This window comes from Typopeltis vanoorti, chromosome 10 (genome assembly GCF_054136105.1).
Source record: "Typopeltis vanoorti isolate ZY-2024b chromosome 10, IOZ_Tvanoo_1.0, whole genome shotgun sequence".
In the NCBI taxonomy this organism is placed as follows: domain Eukaryota; kingdom Metazoa; phylum Arthropoda; class Arachnida; order Uropygi; family Thelyphonidae; genus Typopeltis; species Typopeltis vanoorti.
The window spans coordinates 119,613,273-119,640,141 of NC_143558.1; the positions used below are offsets into that span (position 1 = coordinate 119,613,273).

The window sequence follows — 26,869 nt, forward strand, 5'->3', positions numbered from 1 at the left end:
AATACATTAATTCCTTCTAACGACTTATGTTAGATCTTTTAGCCTTTATTGCTTCTGAGTTGGATTTTCATAAGCTACTTCAGTTTTTTTTTAATTATGAGTTCAAGTTCTTGTTTTTTAAAGTGGTCTGTGCTAGGGCTACTCATAAATGCTGGGAAATGTATTCCCGTAAGCTCTCTGGTCAACTTATTTTTTGCAAAACTTCCATACTTTCTACATTCGACTTTGAAATAGTGCTAGATCCAATATCTACTTGATTTTTATAATTTTTGCATCACCGAACTGAAGCCTTTTGCCTCTTTATCTTAGTAAATACTTTTATGCACCGACCAAGAGTTCGCTTATGATAAATACACCTCTCTGACATAAGTTCGTTAGTATTGAAAGAGAGTTTCTGCTCTCTTAAGGTTTCTGCCTGGTCTCTGAAGAGAACCAACCAACTCGAAACAGCTGTCAGGCCAGTGAAACCTTATCAAAAAATGGACCAAATTAGAAAGTGAATATATAGATGCCTGGGCAGTGTTCATGTTTTCTAAAGTGATCTGCACTAGGGTGACTCGTAAATGCCGGCAGGTGTATTTCTATAAGCTCTTTGGTGTCAACTTATTTTTACGAAACTTCCATAGTTGCTACATTTTGCTTTGAAATAATTCTGGATCCAATATCTGTTTGATTTTTATAATTATAACAGATGTATATTATTATGTTTGGTGTTGTTAATACTGTTAAAATAAGTTATGAATAATGTATCAACACCAGCTTGTCCATTAAATAAGTGCTAGTGGTTTTGAGTGGAGTGCCCAATAATGACACTTATCTGGGTAAGAATAAATCATCATCATCAAATTCCTGCCATGTACCCTCAAGGGGTGTACAGGATATGATAGTACTACATGAAAAATTTACATCATTACTAACTTCCTATCTACAATTTTTCTTCAAATCAGTCTGCTACTTGTCAAGACTCCAACATTATCAGATCTTATATTTCTATCATCTGAGGCACTTTTTACCGTATCAATCCACCTATATCTGGGTCGTTTTCCTGCCAACCTGGTAGTGAACACTTGTTTTGCTAATCTTTCCTCTGTTTTAAGTGACCATACCACCTGAGATTAGCTCTGCTAATGCTGACAATGTCAAGTTCTTTCTTAATATCCTCATTTTTAATATGATATTGTCATTGATGCCATCTGTTCATGCTCCTAATCTTTCTCAGGACTCTCATATCTGCAGTCTCTAGTCTTTGGTCAAGTGTTTTACTTCTGACCCAGCTCTCAGATCCATAAGTTAAAACTGGTTTGAACACTGAGTTGTATACAGCTAATTTACTGTTCCGACTAATTTCTTTCTTATTCCATATGAATTTATTCAGTTGACTTCCTACCATACCAGATTTGTTGATTCTGTTGTCTATTTCCATATTTAATTTACCATCTTCACTAAAAATCATGCCTAAGTAGCTGAAATGTTTTACCTGTTCCACAGGTTCTCAACGCAGTTGATATTTTCAATGCTTCTGCCTATTTTCATTATCTTTGTCTTTTATTGCTGACTTCATACCATATCTATTACAACAGTTATTCAATTAGTCAGGGAGTCTTGCAGACTGGTAACAGATTTATTTAGAAGTATAATGTCAGGTTTAATACCACTTTCCTTCATAATGTGAACCATATAGATAATGAATAACAGAGGGGATAATGTACATCCTTGTCTCACACCAGATTTAACATTAAACCATCTTCCTGTACTTCCTTCAATTCTAACTGCTGACTTACAACTCAAATAAAGACTAAGTATTGCTTAAATTCATTTATTAAATGGGGAGCAAGTGCTTGGATCAGGAAAGCAAAAACAATAATCAGACCTTGGAAAAGAGACTGAAATTCTGAAGGTAATCCCATTTGGTACCATTTTAATACCATGGGATATGAGGCTGAGAATGGTTTGGAGAAGGGCTGTCTATAGAAATAGAAACACAGACAGGGTTATGAACAGTTGCCACAAGGAGTTAAGAAAAGTTCGAAGATGTTGGGAGAATGATTGAGCAGTATTTGGTATTTATTCTGTAGGTAGGTGAACAATTTGTTAGGTCATTATTAGGTTAGGGGGAGAAAGTAAAAATGTGCCATTCACAAATAATTCATTCATGCTTTGGCTCCACATTGGATGACTTTCACGACCAAAAATTAATATTCTTATTATGATATAAACGAAAATATTTATTAACTAGCTGACTCGTTTTTTTGTACGGAAAATTTCAATTTAACTTCTATACAATTCTGTAATTCTACACAATAAAAACAAACTTAATTATCTATCTATATGTTCACTGGACATCCACAGATGCCGTATGGTCACTCCGATGCTCAGTGATGTGCCACACCAGTCCTTGCCATGTAGTCCTGTTGTTTGCTTTTCTGGAGACTTCAACTCTCTGAATATTAGTTGCTCCACACACACACACACACACACCATCCATCCATCCATCTCATTCATGGTCTACCCCTTCTTCTTTTTCCAGGAACTTTATTTTCTATTACTGTTCTGAGAAGTCCTCCTTTCATCCTTTCAATGTGTCCAAAATATTTTAACTTTCTTTTGTCAATATCCTTAAGGAGCCTTAAAGTTCTTAAACTTAATTATAAGCAAGATTTTTCAAATTTTATGTTTATACTGTTCTTTTAACTTGTTTCTCAAAAAATATTATTTAAATTTACGGTTAGTAGATCAATAGAATAGCATTGCATATTTGATCTATTATTTTGTTGCCCAGTTGACCATGTCCCCCATTATTTTTCTTAACCTTTTTTTTCAGTCATGCTTGTATAAATCTCACCTGGAGTACTCAATACAGAAATTCCTCATAATTATACATTAGTTTTATTTTCAGTTTATTTTTATTTATTTATTTATTTTTCTTAGATAGGTACTATGATAGTCCTGCATCGATATACCTGCTGTTGGCCAGGTATATCAATTAGCAGCCTTCTTATTTACAAGTGGCCCTTCCAGACGTATATACTTCCAGTATGCTTTGCCTACATCACCCAAGAGTTTTATCATTAAGCATAATTTTTCTTTTAAATGTTAACAAGGGAGAAAGTTTTGTGTCATCAGCACAACATGCATTATCAGCAGTGTAATGTATTTACTCATGCCAGAAGTTTTAATCATGATTGATTTAGAACCTTTAATGTCCATCGAATGTTTTAAACTTTCCACATTACTAAGCTGAAAACGTGATTTCTTCTTTAGAGATTTCTGTAATGGTAAAATCTGCATTTCATACTTGTATCTTTTTCACTATTTTAGTTTGAACATGCATGTCTCTTCATAAATCTCTAATGCCAAACAGTTGTCCAACAAAATCATTGATGCTATGGCTATCTCACTTCATTATCAGTTTTGTAAATGCAGATTTTTTACCGTTTCTGTGGTGGTCCACAAAGATAGTTGAAGAATCATAAACAGTCATTTTTGCACTAGATGTATAAAAAAAACTGTTTAGTCTTCTTTAACTTCTTCTTGCTGTTTTAATCTGTACATCATTTTTTTTTCAGTTGCAGATGAGCCAAAATATCTTTGACCTGTCCTGTTTCATGACTTTTTCAATATTTGATCCTATTTCAACTTGATACTTTTATTTTTCATCTTCAGTACAAAGCTGATGGAACAATAACTGACAATTCCAAAAGATTCCACCTAAGTAGCTAATGTAAGATTAAAAAAAAAAAAAGGTTGTTAAATTTCCTATCTTATTAAAAATACTAAAAAAAAAAATGAAATAAATAAAAATAATTAAATAAATAATATATGCATAATATATATATATATACACACATACAAAAAAAAAAAAAAAAAAAAAAGGTTTGGAAAGATTAGCTGATTTAAAAAGTACTATCTCCCACAAAGGGGATAGCCATAGACCATCAGATCTGTTTAAATTAATTTGGTTATTCTAGCCGAATAAAAGCAGATCTTCCTGTTTGTCCAAAATAAGATAATGTTCCTTTGTCTGACAGCATTGAATTACTACAACAAGAATTTCCTTCTGACATTGTTAAAATATTTGATTTTGTAATACATTCTGGTTATTTTTCCTTTAAAAACAAATTATATCAAATCGAAGGAACAGCAGTGGGCAATCCTCTTTCTCCTGCTGTCGCCAACTTCTTTTTAGAATACTTTGAACAACGTATTTTTAACAACATTTCACCTAGACCTCATTGGTTCAGATATGTAGATAACATTTTTGCTATCTGGAAAAGCTCTTCTTATGAATTACAACAGTTTCTCTCTAAATTAAATGAGCTTCATCCAAGGATCAAATTCACTCTAGAGGAAGAAGTAAATAAACAGTTAGCCTTTTTAAATCTTTTACTTCTTCGCCAACCAGGTGGTAACCGACATTTTTCTGTTTTAGGAAGAAGACTCATATAGGTCGTCATATCCATGCTGAATCTCATCACCATCCCAGTTAAAAAGTTGGAACTATTAAAACACTGGCTCATCGGGCCCACTCCTTATGTTCTTCAAATGAGTTATTAAAGATAGAATTGTAACATATTTTTTCAACTTTTTTATCTAATGGTTATAAGAATTGGTTCATCAAAAGAGCTTTTAGCAATTTTCGTATCTCTACCTCTTCAAATACAGAAGAAATAACTCGTATTCCTATTCCTTATATGCAAGGCATTAGTGAATGCGTAGCAAAAGTTTTAAAACTACTAAATATTTTTGTTGCCTTTTGCCCAATCAGAAAAATCTCCACCTTTCTCACTTTAGATGACACTTGATCTGGTGTGAAAGTGACACTGCCTACTGTCACGAGAATGTTCTTGAAAGGAATAGATATGGTGGTGCTGGGGTCATGGCCTGGGGAGGCATTATGCTTAGTGGACACATCAAGCTACAAAAAGGGGACTATGGCTGGTTAACGATATTGCAACAAAGTTCTTCAACATCATGTTCAGTTGTTCCGTGGTGCTGTAGGTGAAGAATTAATTTTTATGAATGACAGTGCCACACCACATTGTGCACAAGTAGTGGAGATACTTCTGGAGACCCAGTTTAATCAATCAAATCAAGTGGCCAGCATGCTCCCCAGATCTCACTCCCATGGAACATGTTTGGGATGCAATAGAGAGATGCATTGCTGCTCAAAATTCCTTTTCAGAAAACAAACAACCTTGTCCTTTTCTCTGAAAGAGGAGTGGGCCAATTTGCTTCAAGATCTCGTGAAATCACTTGGTGCTAAGTTTGGTGTGACATTGTGAGAGCTGCATTGCAGTTCAGAATGGATATATTCCATACTGAAATGTCTCTCCACATAGTTTTCTGTAAGCACTGTTACATTAATTCTTTAACTGCATCCTTAGGAAATTTGTAACGTTTTGCCAAAAATGTATTACAATTTATTTGTGCGAAATTTATAACACATTTTTTGTGTAATATAATTTATTAGTAGGCTAGCAATAAATTTATGTCCATATCTGGCTGTAGTCATGAAAAATTTTTCATATATAAGTAAAAATGTAGTTCTTCCTTTGCTTTTGGACACCAGTGTATTATCAGTGTGTGTGTGTTGTCAACTGATGATGTCCTATGATGTGATCACCATCATCAGCAGCTGGCATCATAGGAACCTAATTAATAGTCTGATATGGCAATTAATTTGATCTACATTGTGATCTCTTTCATTGGCATGTATTCTTTATCTCATTAATTTCATTTTTTTTACTTCTAGAATTTCACTTGAGGAAAAATTGCTATCCAATAACAACCACTCTTATAGGTTTGTCCACAGTGTAAAAAGAAAATAAAAATAAGCATATGCTTTGTAAGTGGCCTGTTTTGAAAGTCCTGATTTTTATCCCTGAACTTATAGCTAACTTAGCGCAGAAGCCTGCTGCACATTCAGTAAAGAATTCTCTTATTATATAATTGAGCTCAAAAATTCCATTTGATAAATTTATATTCATTTATTATTTCCTGCATCATCGCTTATATTCATCTGTACATTATAATTAAGAAATGTTTTGTATTTTCTTGAATGAATAAGATAGAAGTAATTTTACATTTTCATTCATTTAAAAATGTAAAAATTTTTAAATGCTAATAATATGTCATTTTGATTACTTTTGTACTTGATAGTTTTCCAGAGACCCAAGGTTTGATGGATTAGCTGGAAAATTTAATGATACCATTTTCAATGCAAACTATTCATTTTTAAAAAATATAAAGCTAAGAGAAAAACAGGTAAGTGTGACATATATAGTTGGTTTAGACACTGCTTTTGGTAATTATTTACAAAAGAAACACCATCATCTATGTAGTATTCCCTTGATGGGATAATACATGTTATGACATGCTAATACATTTAAGATTTCATGAATAATTTCTGATTAACAACCTCTTATCATTGCAGTCCATAATTCCTCAGCTCTTGCATGACAACACTAATGTTGGCATCGTAGAAAGCTTTCATATTCTCTGTGATGATGCTAATTCAAGTCATTACATTTTTTTTTTTTCTTTCTTTTTTTTATTAAAGAAGGAAAATATTTCTGATTGCTTGTTAGAACATTCTTGGAACTCCTCTTAATGCTTTTCATTTAATTTCATCTTTTTTTAATCATGCAATCTGAAATTTCTATGTTTCTTTCTCTAGATTTAAACTTTCATTTAGAAAAAAGCATTCAATTACTTTCCATATATATTTTCTAGTGATGTTTTTTCTAGATCCCTATCCATTTTTTTGTATTAAAAAAATACAAAACATTACATCCTTTCTGACTTAATTTTTACTAATTTTGCATGGTTTCTAGTCGTATTTTTCCTCTAAATCTCATATTAAAAAAATAAGGAACTAATTGCACATTTTACTGACATTGAACAGCAAACATCAACTGCTGAGTCACACAGCTTGAGCAGCGGAAGGTGCTGTTTCCATCCATAGGATTCCATGGCCGATCAATATCTTAAAAAGTGAAGTTTTCAAAGATTGATTATCTTTAAAACTCTGAGTGCCTAAATATTTTTATAATTCTTTCTTAGTCTAGTGGGAAGGAATTGTTTGTCCTGAAAATTTTGAAATTTCCAGGAGAATGATGAAAGAGTTTGAGAACATGAACCAAACCTTGGAGATTCATTGGCAACCCCAGAAGAAAACACTGATTGATTCAGCCAGAGAGGCATGTGGTGAGATTGTCTGCAAGGATAGAAAAATTAGAACTCTATGGTGGACACAGAAAGTTAAAGAGGCAGTGAAGGAAAAGAAGAAAGCATATCAAAAGCTCCTGGCAAATAAGTCAGCTTGTGCTCTTAGAGAATGCAGAGACAGATGTAAGAAAGCCAAACACTGTAAAACTAGCTAAACAAAAGTTATGGGAGGACTTTGGTAAGAACATAGAAAATAAATATCAAGAAGGTGGCAGGATATTCTGGAGATTGTTGAAGAAGCTCAGAAATGGAGGAAAGAGTGCTGTAAAAGGAATTAGAGATGATAAAGGTGACATGAAAACAGGAGAAAAATATATCCTTGAAGTATGGAGTAATTACTTCAAAAAATTGCTAAATGAAACAAGCAGTGATGACAGCACAGTGATAAAAAACACTGACCAGGCATGCAGTCGGGAATACGTATCCATACTTGAAATAGAAAAAGCCTGAAATGTGGAAAGACTGCAGGAGTAGATAATATTTGACCAGAAATGCTCAAGTATGGAGGTATAAAAGTCTTACAGTGGTTGCACTGCATAGTTCAGAAGGCTTGGACAGAGGGATGAATTCCACATGATTGGAGTAGAGCTCATATTACCCATATATAAAAAGGGAAATAAAACTGAATATGAGAATTACAGAGGTATTTCATTACTGAGTGTTCCTGGTAAGATATATGCAAGTATACTTGAGAAACAGTTGAGAAGGATTGTGGAAGAGAAGCTTGTGAAGAACAAGCTGGATTCAGGCCAAATAGAAGCTGTCAGGATCAGATTTTCAGTTTAAGACAGATAGTTGAGAAATCATGGAAATATAATAAAGATCTGTATTTACGTTTTGTAGATCTGGAAAAGGCATATAACAAGGTGCCTAGGATGGGCTGGCAATTTGGGATTTAGCCGACCAAATTGTATTCTTAATTGGTTAAACCAATATATAGAATGATGGTACAACATGACAAAATTTCATGCCGGCTGGGGCGTCGCCCGGTTAAACAAGGCTCCCGTTGTTTTCGTCAGGGAAACAGGGCGAACAGCGAAAAGTCAGCTACTGGAACAAATCTGAAAATAAACCCCAACTCAACATCACCAGACTTAAAGATCGGTACTATCAATGTAAGAAGCCTGAATGGCAAAGAAATGGAGCTAGCTGAGGAATTAGATAAGTACCAGATCGACATAATAGGGGTGACTGAAACAAAAAAGACCAAAACTGGTGAGATATTTCTGAGCAATAAATACAAAATGTTATATTCAGGCAATGACAATCAAGGAAAAGAAGGAGTAGCCATAGTATTCAACACAAAATACGAGGCTAATATTCTTGAATGGCAGGCAGTCTCAAGTAGAGTAATGTGGGCAAATATGAGAATGGGGAACTGGACAATGAGACTGATTTGTGACTATGGTCCCACAGAAGGTTCTACTAAGGTAGAAGTGGAGGAATTTTTTGAGGCTTTAGAAAAAGCAACTGACACAATGAAAAATAAAAAGTTGGTCCTTGTTGGGGATCTAAATAGCAGAGTAGGAAATGATTGTGAGACATACAAAAATATTTTGGGAAAATTTGCAGAAAAGAGCAAAGCTAATAATAATGGCAAATATCTGTTGGATTTCTGCTCAGGACATGGACTGGTTATTACTAACACCATGTTCCAACATAAAAATGTGCACAAATTCACATGGAGAGCAGAGGCTAGGAATAAGAAAAGTCTCATTGACTATGTTATTGTTGATAGTGATGTTTTCTCCCTGGTGCAGGACACCAGAGTGTACAGAGGATTTGAAATTGGAAGTGATCACTATTTAGTCTTGAGCAGGATAAAATTGAATTTCATATTGAAAAGAATAACATGTAAAAAAGTTTTAAAGCGAATAAAAGTTGAGCAGCTCTCAGATGTGAACTGTAGACTAAAATACACAAAGATTATTGAAGAAAAAATGAAAGAGTTTGAGAACAGGAATCAAACCTTGGAGATTCAGTGGCAAACTCTGAAGAAAACATTGATTGATTCTGCCAGAGAGGCATGTGGTGAGGTCGTCTGTAAGGATAAAAAAATCAGAACTCCCTGGTGGACACAGGAAGTTAAAGAGGCAATGAAGGAAAAGAAGAAAGCATATCAAACGTTCCTGTCAAATAAGTCAGCTTGTGCTCTTAGAGAATACAGAGACAAATGCAAGAATGCTAAACACTGTGAAAAACTAGCTAAACAAAAGTCATGTGGAGGACTTTGGCAAGAATATAGAAAATAAATATCAAGAAGGTGGCAAAATATTCTGGAGGTTGTTGAAGAAGCTTAGGAATCGTGGAAAGAGTGCTGTAAAAGGAGTTATAGATGATAAAGGTGACATAAAAACTGGAGAAAAAGATATCCTTGAAGTATGGAGTAATTACTTTGAAAAACTGCTAAATGAAACAAGCAGTGATGACAGCACAGTGGTAAAAAACACTGACCAGGCATGCAGTCAGGAATACATATCCATACTTGAAGTAGAAAAAGCTATCAAAGGCTTCAAATGTGGAAAAGCAGCAGGAGTAGATGATATTCGACCAGAAATGCTGAAGTATGGTGGTATAAGAGTCTTACAGTGGCTGCACTGCATAGTTCAGAAAGCCTGGACAGAGGGACGAATTTCTGATGATTGGAGTAGAGCTCTCATAGTACCCATATATAAAAAGGGAAATAAAACTGCATATGAGAATTACAGAGGTATTTCCCTATTGAGTGTTCCTGGCAAGATCTATGCAAGTATACTTGAGAAACGGTTGAGAAGAATTGTGGAAGAAAAGCTTCGTGAAGAACAAGCTGGATTCAGGCGAAATAGAGGCTGTCAGGATCAGATCTTCACTTTACGACAAATAGTCGAGAAAGCATGGGAATATAACAAAGATCTGTATTTAAGTTTTGTTGATCTGGAAAAGGCATATGACAAGGTGCCAAGAGAGAAGCTATTCAATACACTGCAGTTATATGGTGTGAATGGGGCATTATATCAAGCAATACTTAGTCTTTATTTGAGTTGTAAGTCAGCAATTAGAATTGAAAGAAGTACAGGAAGATGGTTTAATGTTAAATCTGGTGTTAGACAAGGATGTACATTATCCCATCTGTTATTCATTATCTATATGGATCACATTATGAAGGAAAGTGGTATTAAACGTGATATCAAAATTGGAGATGTTAATGTCAACTCTTTGCTTTATGCGGACGATGTTATACTTCTAAATAAATCTGCTACAAGTCTGCAAGATTCTCTGACTAAATTGAATAGCTGTTGTAATAGATATGGTATGAAGGTCAGCAATAAAAAGACAAAGACAATGAAAATAGGCAGAATCATTGAAAATGTCAACTGTGTTGTGAATGGAGAACGTGTGGAACAAATAAAACATTTCAGCTATTTAGGCACGATTTTTACTGAAGATGGTAAATTAAATATAGAAATAGACAACAGAATCAGCAAAGCTGGTATGGTGGGAAGTCAATTGAATAAATTCATATGGAATAAGAGAGAAATTAGCCAAAACACTAAATTAGTGTATACAAGACAGTGTTCAGACCAATTTTAACTTATGGATCTGAGAGCTAGGTTAGAAGAAAAACACTTGACCAAAGACTAGAAATTATCCAGAACACTAAATTAGTGTATACAAGACAATGTTCAAACCAATTTTAACTTATAGATCTGAGAGCTGGGTTAGAAGTAAAACACTTGACTAGAGACTGCAGATATGAGAATCCTGAGAAAGATTAGGAACTTGAACAGGTGACATCAATGGCAATATCATATATAAAAAATGAGGATATTAGGAAAGAACTTGATGTTGTCAGCATCCAGGAATGCATTAGCTGAGCTTATCTCAGGTGGTATGGTGACTTAAGCAGAATGGGAGAGAAAAGATTAGCAAAACAAGTGTTTTCTGCCAGCTTATCAGGAAAAAGACCAAAAGGAAGACCAAGATATATGTGAATTGATACAGTAAAAAGTGCCTTAGAAGACGGAAATATAAGACCTGATAATATTGGAGTCTTTACAGGTAACAAACTGATTTGGAGGAAAATTGTAGATAGGAAGTTAGTAATGGTGTAAATTTTTCATGTAGTACTATCATATCCTGTACACCCCTTGATTTGATGATGATATTTTGTGCTATGCATAGTAATTTGCAAGACTCATGCAGAAGGGATTAACTGCATCTCTCCATCCATATCTTCACCTTTCTTTTCGTCTTGCCTGTTTTGTTAACATTTCTCTCCATTTTTTTTTTTTTTTTTTTACCATAAAATCTCAGATTTACTCTGTTCACACATTTCTGCAATTAATGTGTTTTCGTTTTGTTTTGTTTTTTTAAGTTTTTTTTATCATAGTAAACATCCACTATATGAGACATTTGGAAAGTATCTAGAACAGACAATATTTGAAGAAAAATGCTGATATATGGCGGTATAAAATATTTTGCAGTGTATAGTGAATAATTCAGAAGACCATATCAAATTCCAGATGACTGGGATAGGACTATCATGTTACACATAAAAGGGGAGGGATTATATAATACTTAAAGAGGAATTCTCTCTTTCTCATTTCTGTTACTGGATACTACAGATGAGATTTATACGAGCATAGCTGTGAAAAGGTTAAGAAAAATTGATGGAACAGATCTAGGAAAGAACAAGTTGGGTTCATTGGGCCAGTCCTCTCACATTCTATTTAAGTGGCCACACCCTTTACACTGGCTATGAGTGTGAGCATATCCAGGAATGTTATTAATATCTTAATTTTTAATATGATTCTGTCACCGATACCATCTGGTTTGAACACTGTCTTGTATATAAATAGTTGAGTATTTTGATTAATTTCTATCTTATTTCACATAAATTTATTCCCTTGACCCTGATACTAGCTTTGCTTATTTTATTGTCTATTCCATATTTAACTTGCCACCTTCACTAAAAATTGTGCCTAATGTTCTGAAATATTTTACTTGTTCATATAGGATGACCATATGTTTTTGCCTATGTTTCACAGTTTTTATCTTTTTACTGCTGATTTCCATGCCAAATTTGTTACAACACTTATTCAGTTTAGTTATTGACTTGCACTGGAATTATTTAAACCTACTACATCATCATCATCTGCATAATGAGCTGTGTTGAATATCTCCAGTTTTGCTGTTGGCAATAATGACATTTTGTAGTGTAATCCATGTAGATGGCAAATAATTGTTATAGTGTGCTCCCATGTCTGCATCTAACTCTTATCATTTTTTCATTGTCTTTTTTCATCATTTGATATATCAAACCATCATCCTGTATTTCCCTGAATTCTAACTGCTGACTGCAGATATACGTAAACATCACTTACACAACACATATATGCAAAATACTTCGGCACGTTTGTCACCATGCATTCTAGGCAACTATTTATACTGGTCAGTAATCATCAGTAGTGTTGATCACAATGGGAAAAAACAAAGAAATTTTTTTGAGTTCAGTAAAAGGCTTACTGTGGATGCCCGTATGTCTGAAGCAACGATTTTGAAACCAACAGAGCCGACTGGTTTCTCAAAAGGTGAGATATTCTACTGATGAGTCATAGCACACCTTTTTCTGTACCAATAGTAGGCAGAAAGTTTAGCAATAGCTGCATGAAGCAATGAACCCTGTTTGCCTTGTAAAAACCCAAGGTTCTGGAGGTGGTGTCATGTTGTGGGCATGTTCTATAGCAGTGTTTCTCAAACTTCAGATATCCACATACCCCTTCTTAAATTTTCATTATTACCAAGTATCCCCTAATTAATTAATTAATTAAAATTAATAGATTAATTTAAAACATTAATTAAAATTAAATATCTATTTTATTTGAATTTATATGTTCATGTAAACAAAAAATATGATTTATTTTTAATTTTTGGTTCTCTATAGATGTCAGACGACACACTCTTATCAATTTCATTTGATTCCAGATGCAATATCAACGTTTTCTTGTTGCTTACAGCTACTTGTATTTGCTATATTGCTCTCTTTTGGCGGTTTTATAAATCCAATCTTTAACCAGTGGTCCATATGTAAGAATTTGAAAGCTAAAAAAAAATACTGTATTTACTCAAATATAACTCTAACTTTTTTCCCAAAATTAAATCTAAAAAATCGTGTTGTGAGATGTGTGAATTTTTGGAAATTAAGGTTTTCAGAAAAAAACTGAAAATGGTGCGACTTACCAAGAAGCTCCTACTCGCTATCACTACTTTTGGCATCGAGAACAGTTTCTTTGTGTGCATCGTCAAAGTCATCTATCCAAATAGCATCATCTTCTTTCCCATTATTTCAAGCAAAAATTAAATTTACAAAAATATGTAAATAAGTAATTTACAAGACTTGAGATACGTAGAGCAGTGAAGAACTGCATATGATTGGTGCGGTATTAACAAAAGATCGTGCGAACCAAAGACAAATTAGCATTTCAACATTTGAGTTGAAATGCTAATTCCCTTCACCCGAATTCCATAATATCTGAAACACATTCAGTTATTAATAACATCCCTGGCTATGCTCGCACTCATAGCCAGTGTAAAGGGTGTGGCCACTTAAATAGTTTTAACACGTTAACGACAGGGGTGGTGTCAAGCAAAACCATATGTTCCACAGGCAACATATGGTTTTGCTTGTCTATAAATAATTTTCTGTTGGAGAGGGGATGTGATTCATTAGTTAGTGCCATTTTATCCTGGTTGTCTCTAATTGCACTGTTTGTTGAAAAATATAATGACTCCTTTAATTATGCATAGCCGAAAATTGCCACGTACCCCCTGGGGTACGTGCCAATTACACGTACACGTATTTGTGGCAAGTACGCGTACGTACCACACTTTGAGAAACACTGTTCTATAGTATGGAACAGATCCACTGATATTGCTGGATGGTTGGGTGTCCTCCAAGGAATATCTGAACATTGTTACTGATCAAGTCCATCCTGCAATGTTGACTTTTTATCCAGCAGTTAATGTTGTTTCATACCCAACAATGTTACTGCCCATCACACAAGAATTGTTCAGCAAACATGACAGCAATTTCCACCATCTTCTCTGGCCACCACAAAGCCATGAATCTCAATTCCATTGAGAATGTATGGGACATGTTAGAAAAACAGATCTGGGAGCAAATTCATCTTCCGTGAAATCCGAGTTATTTAATATGTTGTAGATGTAGATGTGATCCAATACCTTGTGAAATCTATTCCAGACAGCATATGGTCTAATTCTGGCTAAAGGATGTCCAACACAGTAAAAATTCTAATTCAGTGGCTGATATGTGTAGTTTCTCTAGCACATCATATTTCTTTTCCAGATACCAATCCTTATATTCTTGATTAATAATTACCAGGTTTTTAACTCGTATACAATTGTTTATTTATACTAGATGTATTTCCTGTATATGTTTCACTTCGCTGTCTGTTTGGCTAACAGCATCATCAGGAGGTTGCTTGACATAAATAAAAAACAACAAAAATTAAACGTTTTCCAACAGCAGTTCACATCTCCATAAGTTGAAAAGACTGGAATGATTTTTAGTCCTGAGTATCATTAGACATGTTACTTGTAGTCTTTCCATTGTTGTGTAAATTCTGTATGTGATTATTGGCAGGGGAGAGGTCTTTATCGTTATACATGTTAATTAATGACTTCCAGATGTCGTGAAGGATCATTCCTTCATTTCTATTTAAGCAGTCGACATCAAAAAAAGTAAAGAAATGATTAGAGAGTGATTAGAATAACATCCTAATGTGTAAAAGTTCAGCTATATATGCAAATGTGATAAAGATATGAATGGTTTTGAGCATGGTTATGCATCTGGCAAAGGGATAGAAATATGTGTTTTGGGTTCAGACCTTTTGAGTATGTCTGGAGAGAAAAAAGAGAAGGTTCTACAGCAAGACCAAATAGATTGCATATCTAATCATAAGACTAAGCTATGTGGTAATTTGAATATGTCGATATACAAATGCCAGGAGCATCAGAAACAAAGGAGTTGAGTTCATTGCTTTATTTAATACATTATAGCTTAAGATTGTTGGCATTATTGAAACCTGGCTGTCAGAATCAGATATGGTAACTGGGATCAAGTGTCATGGGTATTCCATTTTTTAGCAATGACATAAGAGAGGAGAGGATGATATTACTAATGATATCAGATGACCTAAGTCCAGTTAGGATAGAAATGCAAGAAAACTGGTAATAAATGAGTTTGAGGCTATCTGATATGAAGTGGAGGCTAAAAGAATAAAATAAATGGAGTGTTGATACAGACCTGGCAGCTCAGTTGCAGGGGACCATGAAATGCATCACCAATTTAGTACCTATAAGGCTAAATTGGTGGTTAAAGTCATTATGGATGACTTTAATTATATAAACATTTGTTGGGTAGAAGAAAAATCTCATAATAAGAATGAAGAAGAATTTATTGAATTTTTGCGAGACAACTTTCTCAAGCATCATGTGAAAGAAATAACTTAAGATCAAAGATTGATAGTTTGTTCATAGCATCAGAAAGAGTCTCTGTTAAGAATATGACTATTTTATCACCAGTTGGTGACAGTGATCATGTACTTTCTTAGCAAGTATCTAATTAGAATAGGTTCCATGCTAAACTACAAAGCTAGAAATTATGCTCAACTTAGGAGAATATTATCTTTGGTCCTGTGGTATAAGCCTTTTTTATAAGACATTTTTCCCCTTCAGTTAGTGAATGGGAAAAATGTCAGCAATGCATGAGAATCTTTGAAAAAAAGTGCTTAAATGATGCAGTATCTGAATGTATCCCTAGAGTTCAAAGAATAAATAGGATTGGAGTGAAATGGATGTGCAGCCTTATTAAGCAAGAGATCCACAAAAAGATGATGATGTGGAAAGAATATCATGAGAATAAAAGTGAAAGGAGTTATGAAATATATAAAGTACAGGCCAGAAACGTAGCAAGTATTGTGCTAAATCAGAGTATGAAAAGAAATCGGCTATGCTGGCTAAAGGCAATTCAAAATAATTTTATTGTTAAGCCATAAGCAAAACAAAGAAAGAATGAATGCGGAAGAAAAACTTTGCTGATTGCAGATGGTACTCTAGTGTCAGAAGTTAATGAGATTGTTCAAATAATGAGTGCTCACTTTGTTAAGACATGTCAACCAGGTGTATGCAACATAGCACACAATATTACTATTGCATTTAATGAGTTAGAGGGTGCATGAGAATGAGACTGAAGAGCTGTTTTATAACTTGGATAAGAATTTGTTATTAGGAACAGATGGAATATCAGCATGTTTAATAAAGGAATGTTCAACCAAATTGACTAGGCCTTTCACATGTTTGTATAACTTGAGTCTCAGCTCAGGAATGGAAGAAACGTATTGAAAAACTGTACAAGGGTGGTGCAAAAATGGATGTCTAACTACCAACCTATCAGTATCTCTGGTGTGTGGTGGTGAAGATTTTAAAGAAGTTGATAAGAACTCATACAGAAATGGGTGGACAAACAGACTATACCCTGCAAGGAGCAGCATGGGTTTACTAAAGGAAGGTCATGTTTTAGCAATTTCCTCATATTTTATAATAATGTTATGGCCTAGTTCGATAAAGGGAATGGATACACTATGATAATGTTGGATTTTACTAAGCCGTTTGATAGGATACCACACAAAAGGCCATTACATAAACTGGAGAATATGAGATTAGAATATAAACTTTTGACTTGGATAAGTTGGATGGTTGACAGACAGATATCAAAACGTCATATATGGTGGATGTGAATCTGCTAATTTAATATGACCAGTGGTGTGTCTCAGGGCTCAGTCCTTGGTTATTCAATCTATGCATTAATGATGTTAGGAAGGATCTGACAGGAGATGCACAATTGTTTGCTGATGATGTGATGATAGGCAGGTCAATCAGGGATGCTACTGATATCCAGCACTTACAGAATGATTTGAATAGGCTAGAAATTTGGGCAAACAAAAATGACTGTCAAGTTTAATGTTAATAAGTGTAAAGTTATACACTTGGGCATGATGAGATTTCCAGTGGCATATTATCTTGCCAAGGTTATGCTACAATAAATTGACAAGGCTAGGGATCTTGGCAGAATGGTGGATAAGAATTTGAAGTTCAAAGGTCACGTAGCAAAAGCTGCAAATAAAACTCAGAGAATAATTGTGATGTGACATGTTAGAGTAAGGAAGTCATTCTGCCTCTTTATAAGTCCTTGATAAGACCACACTTGGATTACTGAATAATAATACATCAGTACAACCATTATTTCATTGGCTTTTGACCCAATTTCTTGCAGTCATTGTATAAATCATATAGCTTATTATCTCGTCCTCCCTTTAATGTTAGTCGCAGTGGCTTATTGCAGCCAAGTAAATTGAATTCTTAAAAACCTAATACATGTAGTCATTACTATTGTTTTATGTAATCTACAGCATTTTTGTATTATCCCAAATAACTGTTTCTTCTTTGTAGCATAGATTGCTATTCTCTCTTTTCACATCATTCTTGTTTACTTTTGTGAAACCAGGTATCTGTGCAAATTATAGAACAAGGCATTTGGTGCATTAGAGATAGATAGATTAGAAGAAATTCACAGTGGTGAAGAGAACATATCAGGCATGTGAGGAAAAGAAGTTACAAAAAATCAAGATCAACATTCCGAACTACAATTGCTGTCTGGGATGGAACAAACAGTCTGTAAATTGTATACAACCTTATATGCAACAGCTGTAGCTTGCCTGGAGTGGATTTCATCTCTGATCTCCAACCAACCAACTGGATTAAATGGAAGAAAACTACAGTACTTCAAAGAAATTGTTACAGCACTATTGAAACTATTTTCAGAGTCAGACTATTTGAGGTTTAAAGTTTTAGCAGTAAAACTTTAAACCTCAAATATGTTTTGAACTTACAAAAATTTGGAAGACTGTCTTCATCCTATCAGCAGTAAACTTTTTACCTTGCATGAGGGTGCCAGTAGAAGGAGTTTTTTCCTGCTACACTTTTGAATTTGTACCATCAGCAGTAATGTTTTTTTGGATGTTTATCCAGAAACGTCATTATGGATTTTTTTTTTAATATTATGATCTAGTTTTAAACACTATATGCAAGAGTCTTATGTTTATATTTATTTTTGTTTAAAAAAAAATTATGCACAGTTTTTGACATTCAGTTTAATAAAATGTTTTAACTGTTATCAGAAAAATATTTTATGATAATAAGTATGACATGCTTTTCTAATATAAAAATGTACTTATTATCATTGAAAAACTTGCAGGAACTTCAGAAAGAATTGCAGAACACAAAAAATCCAAAAAAAAGAGGGGAAATTAAATATCTTCTCCAGCGAATTGTAAGTAAATGCAGTTTTAGTTTGCTGCTATCCATTATTTTCTTGGTAAGCAACATGCAAATAGCATATTTTTATTTTGCTGATATTTCAGATGTTTAGATCTGTGATGTGGATAATTAAGAAGTAGCAAATTATTATTATTATGTGACACCTCAAAAAAACTCATTGTGGGAGTGCACTCCACTTTACTCCGTATCACACATCTCTCCATTTCCCCTTCTACTTAACTCTCCACCTAAACACAATGACACCACTACCATCGACTCCATCTACCACCTATCATTATCAACAACAATATTTTTTTGTCTGTAAATTGCATGTTCTCATGGCTGATTTGTGTACATCGGATGAAAAACTTGGGTTTCCAGGAGAGAAAACCCTGCTACCTCCACATGCAATTGGCTAACTCATGTGCGATTGAAAAAGCCCATATAAAGATTCCTTGCATCACAAGAAGAATCTTACCCAGCCCTTTTCCATATGAAGGGTGCAATGTTCTGTTGTTCTTCCAAATAATTTGAAATGATTCTTATTTTTACAGGGACTTGTGGCATAGTATAATTATTAAAAACAACACGTAAGTCACAGTAATAACTTCAATTAATAAATAAGGTAGATATTTCGTACTAAAAATAATAGTACATCTTTAGTGTTACAAACAGATAGGAATAGAATACAAGTAACGAATATTTTGTGGACCACCTATTAAAATACAATGTTGTTGCGAGCTAGGAAATGAAAGAAATTAATAAATAATTAATATTTAAGATAATTAATTTTTTTAATGATTACATAAAATAAGTCTCCCAGATCTTCGAGAGAGAGAGGCAATCATTTCGATTTAAATTCGGTTGGTATAAAAAAGCTTCACAACTTTCTTTAAAGAGGCGTTCATATTTGAACCTGCATCTATGAAGTAGAATAGCTTTATCCCACTGGATATTATGGGTAGTGGTAATACTGTGTTGTGCTAGACCAGACATATATTCCTATCAACAAAATTTCTTCCTTATTGCCTTCTACAAAAGATAAACTGTCATCTCTGTCTTTGGCTGGCATTTACAAAATTCCTTGTGAATGCGATGTTTCTTATTTTGGACAAACTGGCCGTTCTGTGGAAAAAAGAATTAAAGAACATCAATATTATATTGATTACAACAAACCTCAGAAATCTGGTCTAGCACAACACAGTATTACCACTACCCATAATATCCAGTGGGATAAAGCTATTTATCCCACTTCATAGATGCAGGTTCAAATATGAACGCCTCTTTAAAGAAAGTTGTGAAGCTTTTTTACACCGACCACATTTAAATCGAAATGATTGCCTCTCTCTCTCGAAGATCTGGGAGACTTATTTTATGTAATCATTAAAAAAAACTAATTTTCTTAAATATTAATTGTTTATTAATTTCTTTCATTTACTAGCTTGCGACAACATTGTATTCTAATAGGTGATCCACCGAATATTCGTTACTTGTATTCTATTCCTATCTGTTTGTAACGCTGAAGATGTACTATTTTTTTAGTACGAAATATCTACCTTATTTATTAATTAAAGTTATTACTGTGGACTTACGTGTTGTTTTTAATAAATAATTTGAAAGTCACAAATAAATGAAATGCATGCCTGTTTTGTATGTGAATCACACCCACAAAAAATTGTAAACCTTTGTTACCATGGGTCGGCTAAGGAGTAGATAATCTGAAAACCCTGCTCTAGGTCCATCTCCATAGGGTACCTGTTTGTGGAAAATCCTAGTTTTCTACAAATTTGGAAGTGGCTAAGCAGTTAATTTGCTTACAGGGTCTTCCACTTTCATTCTCTTCATATTTGTCTCTTCAGATTCATTTTGATTCTTGATTATCACAAGTTCTCCACAATAACATACACAACTTCTAAAAGACTGGTTTTTCATTTTGTTCCATTTCTTTATGGAAATCATTGAAATCCAACTTCTAATTTGTTTCCAAGATTTTGTACTTATTTAACCAACTTAGTTTTGATGATTTGGTCTTTGTCACCAGTGACAATTAATAAAAGTGGGTTACAGATTCTGATTATGCTGAATAAGCTGAATTGTGCTTTTTGAGAAGAATATGTTGTTCAGATTAAGATTCTGCCGCTCAAAAATTAGTATAAAAAGAATCACTAGTGATTCTTTTTATACTAATAGCATGTACACTGCTTGGAAGGAAGTCAACAAGACATCCCATGGGCAAAGTGCATCGTGTAATGTAATAAGTCACATATTTGATGGCATCGGACCTCTGTGGTGCCATGAACATTGATCTCTGAGAGGTATCTGAGCCTTCTGGAAATGTAATGCTTCCTACTTTGTGGTGTTTCTGTGGAACTGACCATTGTCTCTTTCAGCACGACAATGCACCGTGTCATATGGCTGCTATTGTAACTGCATGGTTTGTGAACATGAACGTCACCACACGTGACTGGCCTTCACAGAGATCTCAACCCTGTCGAGCATCTGTGAAATGAACTGAAGCATTGGGTGAGGTTAAAGGATGTCCACCCCACAACAGTTTTGGACCTCATTATATCCCTGCAGGAAGAATGGTCCAAAATTTCTATTGATCGTTATTGTATTCTTGTGGAAAGTATGCCCTGTAGGATTGCTGCATTCATCTGAACAAAAGGAAGTTCTACTTGATATTAAGATGGGTGCCATGGCTGTTTGTTCCTCACACTATGTTGTCCATTGACTTCTTTTTAGTTCTAAATAATCATCAGGGGTAGCTATTTCTCCAACTGTCAAAATAGTTGCTTTTAAAAAGAAATTTTTTAATTCACATGTATAATAAAAAATAAATCCATTTCAACATTTTCTTAAGTCTTCATTTGATACTGAACACTTTGAAGAAATACTTTCTACTTTTCATTCACTGGGATACTTTCACCACATATTCATCAAAATGCATGTTATGTTTTTTTTTTTTTTTTAAATTTTGTTATCCTCTTTCAAAGGAATTTAGAAGAAGAGTTTCTTTCTCCAAATTCCTTTGAAACTCTTTCCTTTCTTTCTTCAAAATCTGCTTTGGTGATTATCAAGGACTTTACCCATTTGTGAATCATCAGATTTCACATCTGTGAAATCAACCTGAGAATTATGTGTTCTGAGACAGGCACATATTATTTCAAAAGCACAAATTATAAGTAAACCAAAACAAAGTATAACATGTTCTAGTCAAATTTTGATAATATACAGATGTATACTATTATTGTTTGTAATAGTATATGAGAAATTAAATTCAGAAATAAGCAATAAAGAAAGAGATTTTATACTTATTTCTGGATTACTATTCTTGATTTAATAATAATTATTACATTTTTATTAATTTAAAGAATTTGAAATTTTGTTTTTGGTCTTTGATTATTAGTATTATTTATGTGACTTGAGAATCACCAACTTTATAATCACGTCAAAAATATTGTCTTTTCCCAAGAATTTTAGAATGAATCAAACATTTTAAAAAAGACTTGTTTACAATTTAGAAAAATCAAGAATATGAAGAAAGCAAAAAGACTAGAATAGCTGAACAGAGGAAAATTACAAAAAAAGAAATTATTCAGTCATTGAAAGATGGGAAAAAGCCATATTTCCAGAAGAAATGTAAGTTAACATTTTTTTAATAAATTTATTTTAAAAAATTCAGTGTAATTGGAACTGTCCTACTTTTTGCTATCCCTGAATTCATGAAATGTTGAAACACATGCAGTGTACCTCTTAGCATATACAGTCATACTCCGAAGTTATGCAGTAGGTGGGACCTACAAAACGCGCATGTTGAATTCGCGTAACTCGGGGTATCATTTTGCATGTAATTTATATATACAAACATACAAAATATTAGTTAATTGGGACCAAAGGTTTACAAAAACACCTATATTTTTTTAAGAAATATAATCATAATTGTAGTTTTTCGTATATAAAAAAAAGAAAGTTATTTCTATGTCGATCATTTCATAAAATCTAATAGATTCGTCTGACGGCATAATGTCTTTTTCTTGTCACGCAAAATTTCTTCATAGCAAGCCGATGATGTTTTTATTCTTTGCCTTGTGGCTACAATTCATTCCCCATTAGAATCTGTGTCCTCCAAAATCTGTAAACCTTTCTTTTATGATTGTTCTTACTGTGGATTTGTGTATACCGAACTTCTTTGCTAGCTCACAAATTTTCATTCTACCTTCAAAATCCTTAATAATGTTGAGTTTTGTTTCCAAAGTCGATGTTTTTCTTTTCTTGCTAGCTATATCAGGATTGGACTTGCTTCTTTTGGACGACATTATTATTTTTTATGTGATAAAATTTGTATCAAGAACATAACATTAAACAATAGCAAGGTTTGTAGACTATAAAAATCGTGTATGAATGGAGAACGCGCGAAACACGTCAGCATGTGCGGCTGGCGCCGGAAACATGCGACTAGTGGTGAAGCGGAACGGTAATATGTACATATAAGAAACCGCGTAACTCCGGATTCGTGTAAGTCCGGGTATGACTGTATTAGTCTATGATATAAAAAAGAAGGTAAATATTTGTTGTTTCTTATAAATCTGTTGTCTCTTAAAACAGAAATCCATTAATTGAGTATCCAAAATACCTTGGAAGCAACTTACTTCATCTTCTTTCATCATCCATTTTTCAGTTAAGTAATGGACCCATCACTTAATGGGGAAATGGATATATATATTTATATATATTCTTTTATATTCATATAAAACTGGAAACTGCTGACCTAATGTACAATCCTCACCTTCACATGGTGCACCCTGTTAGTAGGTATTTACTGGGTACTGAAAGAATGAGGATGGGCTGGCAGTTTGGGACTTAGCCGACCAAATTGCCACCACTAGGTGTTGCCTCATTGTTTTCATCAGGGAACTAGGGTGAAGAGTGAAAAGTCAGCTACTAGAACAGTCTCCAACAACATATGGAAAAAGAAGAATTGAAGATAGGAACCATCAATGTAAGGAGTATTAATGGAAAAGAAATCAAACTTGCAGAAGAATTGGTAAAGTATTATCTAGACTTAATTGGAGATAAAGAAGGTAAAAACAGGTGAGATCTTACTAAATAATAAGTATAGGAAGTTGTATTCAGGAAACAATGATCAAGAAAAAGGAGTAGCGATAGCATTCAACACCAAACATGAAGGTAAACTTCTTGATAGGAAAACAGTTTCAAGTAGAGTGATGTGGGCATACTACAAAAGGGGAAAGGAACAATGAAACAAACTTATTTGTGCTTTTGGTCCCACAGAAGGTTCTCCTAAGGAAGAAATGGAACAATTTTTCATACTATTAGAACAGGCAGCTGACATAAAGAAAATTGAAAAAGTGGTCCTTGTTGGGGTTCTAAACAACATAGTAGGAAATTAATCCCACCAGGCATATAAGAACATTTGGGAAAAATTGGAGAAAAGAGCAAAGCTAATAATAAGAGTAAGTATTTGCTGAATTTCTGCTCAGGACACAGACTAGTCATGGCTAACACCATGTTCCAGCATAAAAATGTGCACAAGTTCACATTGAGAGAAGACACAAGAAATAATAAAAGCCTCATTGACTACATCATTGTTGATAGGCAATATCTTTATGCTGGTTCAAGATACAAGATGTACAGAGGATTTGAAATTGGAAGTGACCATTTCTTAGTGCTAAGCAAGATAAAAATGGATATTACATTGAAAAGAACAGTACATAAGAAATGTTTACTGTAGACTCAACTATACAAACATTATTGAATAAAATTTGAAGTAGTTTGAAAACAATAACCAAACCTTGAAGTTTCAGTGGCAAACTCTGAAAGTCATTAATTGATTCAACTAAAGAGGTATGCGGTGAATAGAAAAAATAAGAACCCCCATGGGATATACATGAAGTTAAATAAGCATTTGTGGAAAAGAAGAAAGGAAGTCCACCTCCTGTGCTGTAGTACTGTAAATGGCTCTTTGGATGTTTTCCGCATTCTCAAATTGGGTACCTTTCATCTTGTTCTTGAACTTGGGGAAAAGAAAAAAAAATCACACAACGACAAGCCAGGTGAGTATGAGTGGCTGTTCCAGAGTGCTTTTTTTTTTTTTTTTTTTTTTGCTAAATACTTGCATATTGATAGTACAGAATGAGAAGGTGCATTGTTGTGATGCAAGATCCAATCATTTGCAATCTCTGGATACACCTGTAAAATGCATTTTTGCAACTGTTCAAGGATTTCTTTGTATTAAATTTGATTGAGAGTCATCACCCCAAAGGTACAAATTTTCATTGTACTATGCTATGGGCTATCAAAAAAGATGACAATCATGGTTTTCATTTTGGACATGTTCATGTGCACCTTCTTCAGTCTTAGAAAATTTTTTGTTTGCTGCTCTGAACTTTGGTGTTTCGTTTCAGGATCATACTCAGAAAAACCATCTCTCATCCCTGGTAATAATCTGAAAAATTGGATTCAGTTTGAAATCATTAAACATTTCTGTCGTTACGGTACAGCAGTGATCTTTTTCATGATTACTTTTTTGGAACCATCGTCACACAAATCTTCAGTCAAAATCTTGTGAATGGTGAAACTGTTAATATGCAGTTCTTCTGAGATTATTTGGAGCCCTGCACGTTGCTCATCTTCCATGCTTTCTCTCCCCTCAAAAACACTTGAGCACATGATAAAGAATCATTATCATATGCTCACTTCATTTTATTGAATGTTTCAGTAGCGATATTGTTTTCAGTTTAACACAAAATTTAATCACACAATGTTCAAAATTTCACTTCTCCATATTCGTAGCAATAAACACCAGACTAGTTTTCAGACATACACCTACTACAAACAATAACTTGATAGTTTACTGTACTGAGAAGAAATGGGTATTCATGGAAAGAGCAAGAATCTCTCTAACATACTATGTCATTGATGGTTCAGTAGTGCTGCAAACTGTCATGATAAAAAAAAAAGGGGGGGGGACTCATTACTTTTCTGCTAGACCTTGTATACATTAATGAAAACATATACATATATTTTGGAGAAAATGTTTCATTTTTGCCATAGCCCTTTTTTCAGGAAAAACCTGGATTTGAATCTCACCTAAGATGCAAGAAATTATTTATAAGAATTCAACTAAATGCAAGTTAGCCATTCCAAATGGAGCCAGAGATCCATCTCAGAAACTGAGATTTTTCTCTTGCAGAACGGATCAATGATAGAACACAAGAAGATAGCAAATAATATACTGGCTTCACAAGTGTTCCATTCCTCTGGTTTTTTATCTCTTGCTAAACAGACAAATTGTTGAGAGAATTTATGCAGTTAATTAACAGAATAACTTACATAAGGAAAATTATTATTAGAAGAATTTTTGAAAATTCTGAAAACTATTCTCAATACACATAGTAAGATATAAAACAAATTAGAATAACAGTTGAATTAAAGTGCATGTTACTATGCATGATATATTATTAATTGCAGGAGGAGTTCCATCCCATCTATAGACAATCAGAATTCAAGGAAATAAAAATGGAGTATTGCTTGGGATAACCTCCCAAAATTGTGGAGGCTTTAAACAGTCATTTTGTTCAAGATTTAGCCAATGAAAATGGACTTCATAGCTTTCTTTATAGAGACTTTCTAATATGAAACAACTTCTGTGTAATAGTTTTATCCCAATGAATTCTATGCCTAGTAAATATAGTGTGGCTTACCAGACCATCAAGCTTAATTTCTGCTCCATGAGTCTGATAGGTCTAGTCAGCGATGCTATATCTACTTGGCATAAAATTCATTGGGATTAAACTAAAGTTTAACACAAAATTTGTTTCTTATAACAAAGAAAGTTGTGAAGCCCATATCTGTCAATCAAACCTTAACAGAAATGACTGTGAATGATTCCCAATTTTGAAAAGTTATCCTAAGCGGTACTACTCATTTTTGTCTTTGATAATTCATTTTTGTTTCCTAATACTATTTGTTTCTAATAACTAGAATTCTAATAGTTTATAGATGGAGCTCTTCTCCTACTATCAGTATATCATGCATTGTAATATGCACTTTAATTTCAGCTAATTTGTTGTATCTGTTTACTATGTGCATTGAGAATGGTCACAAAATGTAATGAAAATTCTGCTGATAATTTTTATTAGCATAAATCATTCCATGATTGTATAATTACAGTATATAATTATCATCATCATCATCATATGTATCAAGGATTTAGGCCTAGTATGGCCTGTTCCGGCCTTAG

At 33.7% G+C, this 26,869-nt stretch overlaps 1 protein-coding gene across 3 annotated transcripts in view; it reads left to right on the forward strand.

Moving 5' to 3' along the window:
- Positions 1-26,869, forward strand: part of LOC150102740 (ribosomal RNA processing protein 36 homolog) — a 111,345-nt gene that overhangs the window by 69,010 nt on the left and 15,466 nt on the right. For all 3 annotated transcript variants that reach the window (XM_090399222.1, XM_090399221.1, XM_090399223.1), the window contains exons 7-9: positions 6,160-6,264; positions 18,542-18,616; positions 22,128-22,245. In XM_090399222.1, coding sequence (XP_090255348.1) covers positions 6,160-6,264; positions 18,542-18,616; positions 22,128-22,245 — 298 coding nt within the window. The remainder of the gene's footprint in view (positions 1-6,159; positions 6,265-18,541; positions 18,617-22,127; positions 22,246-26,869) is intronic.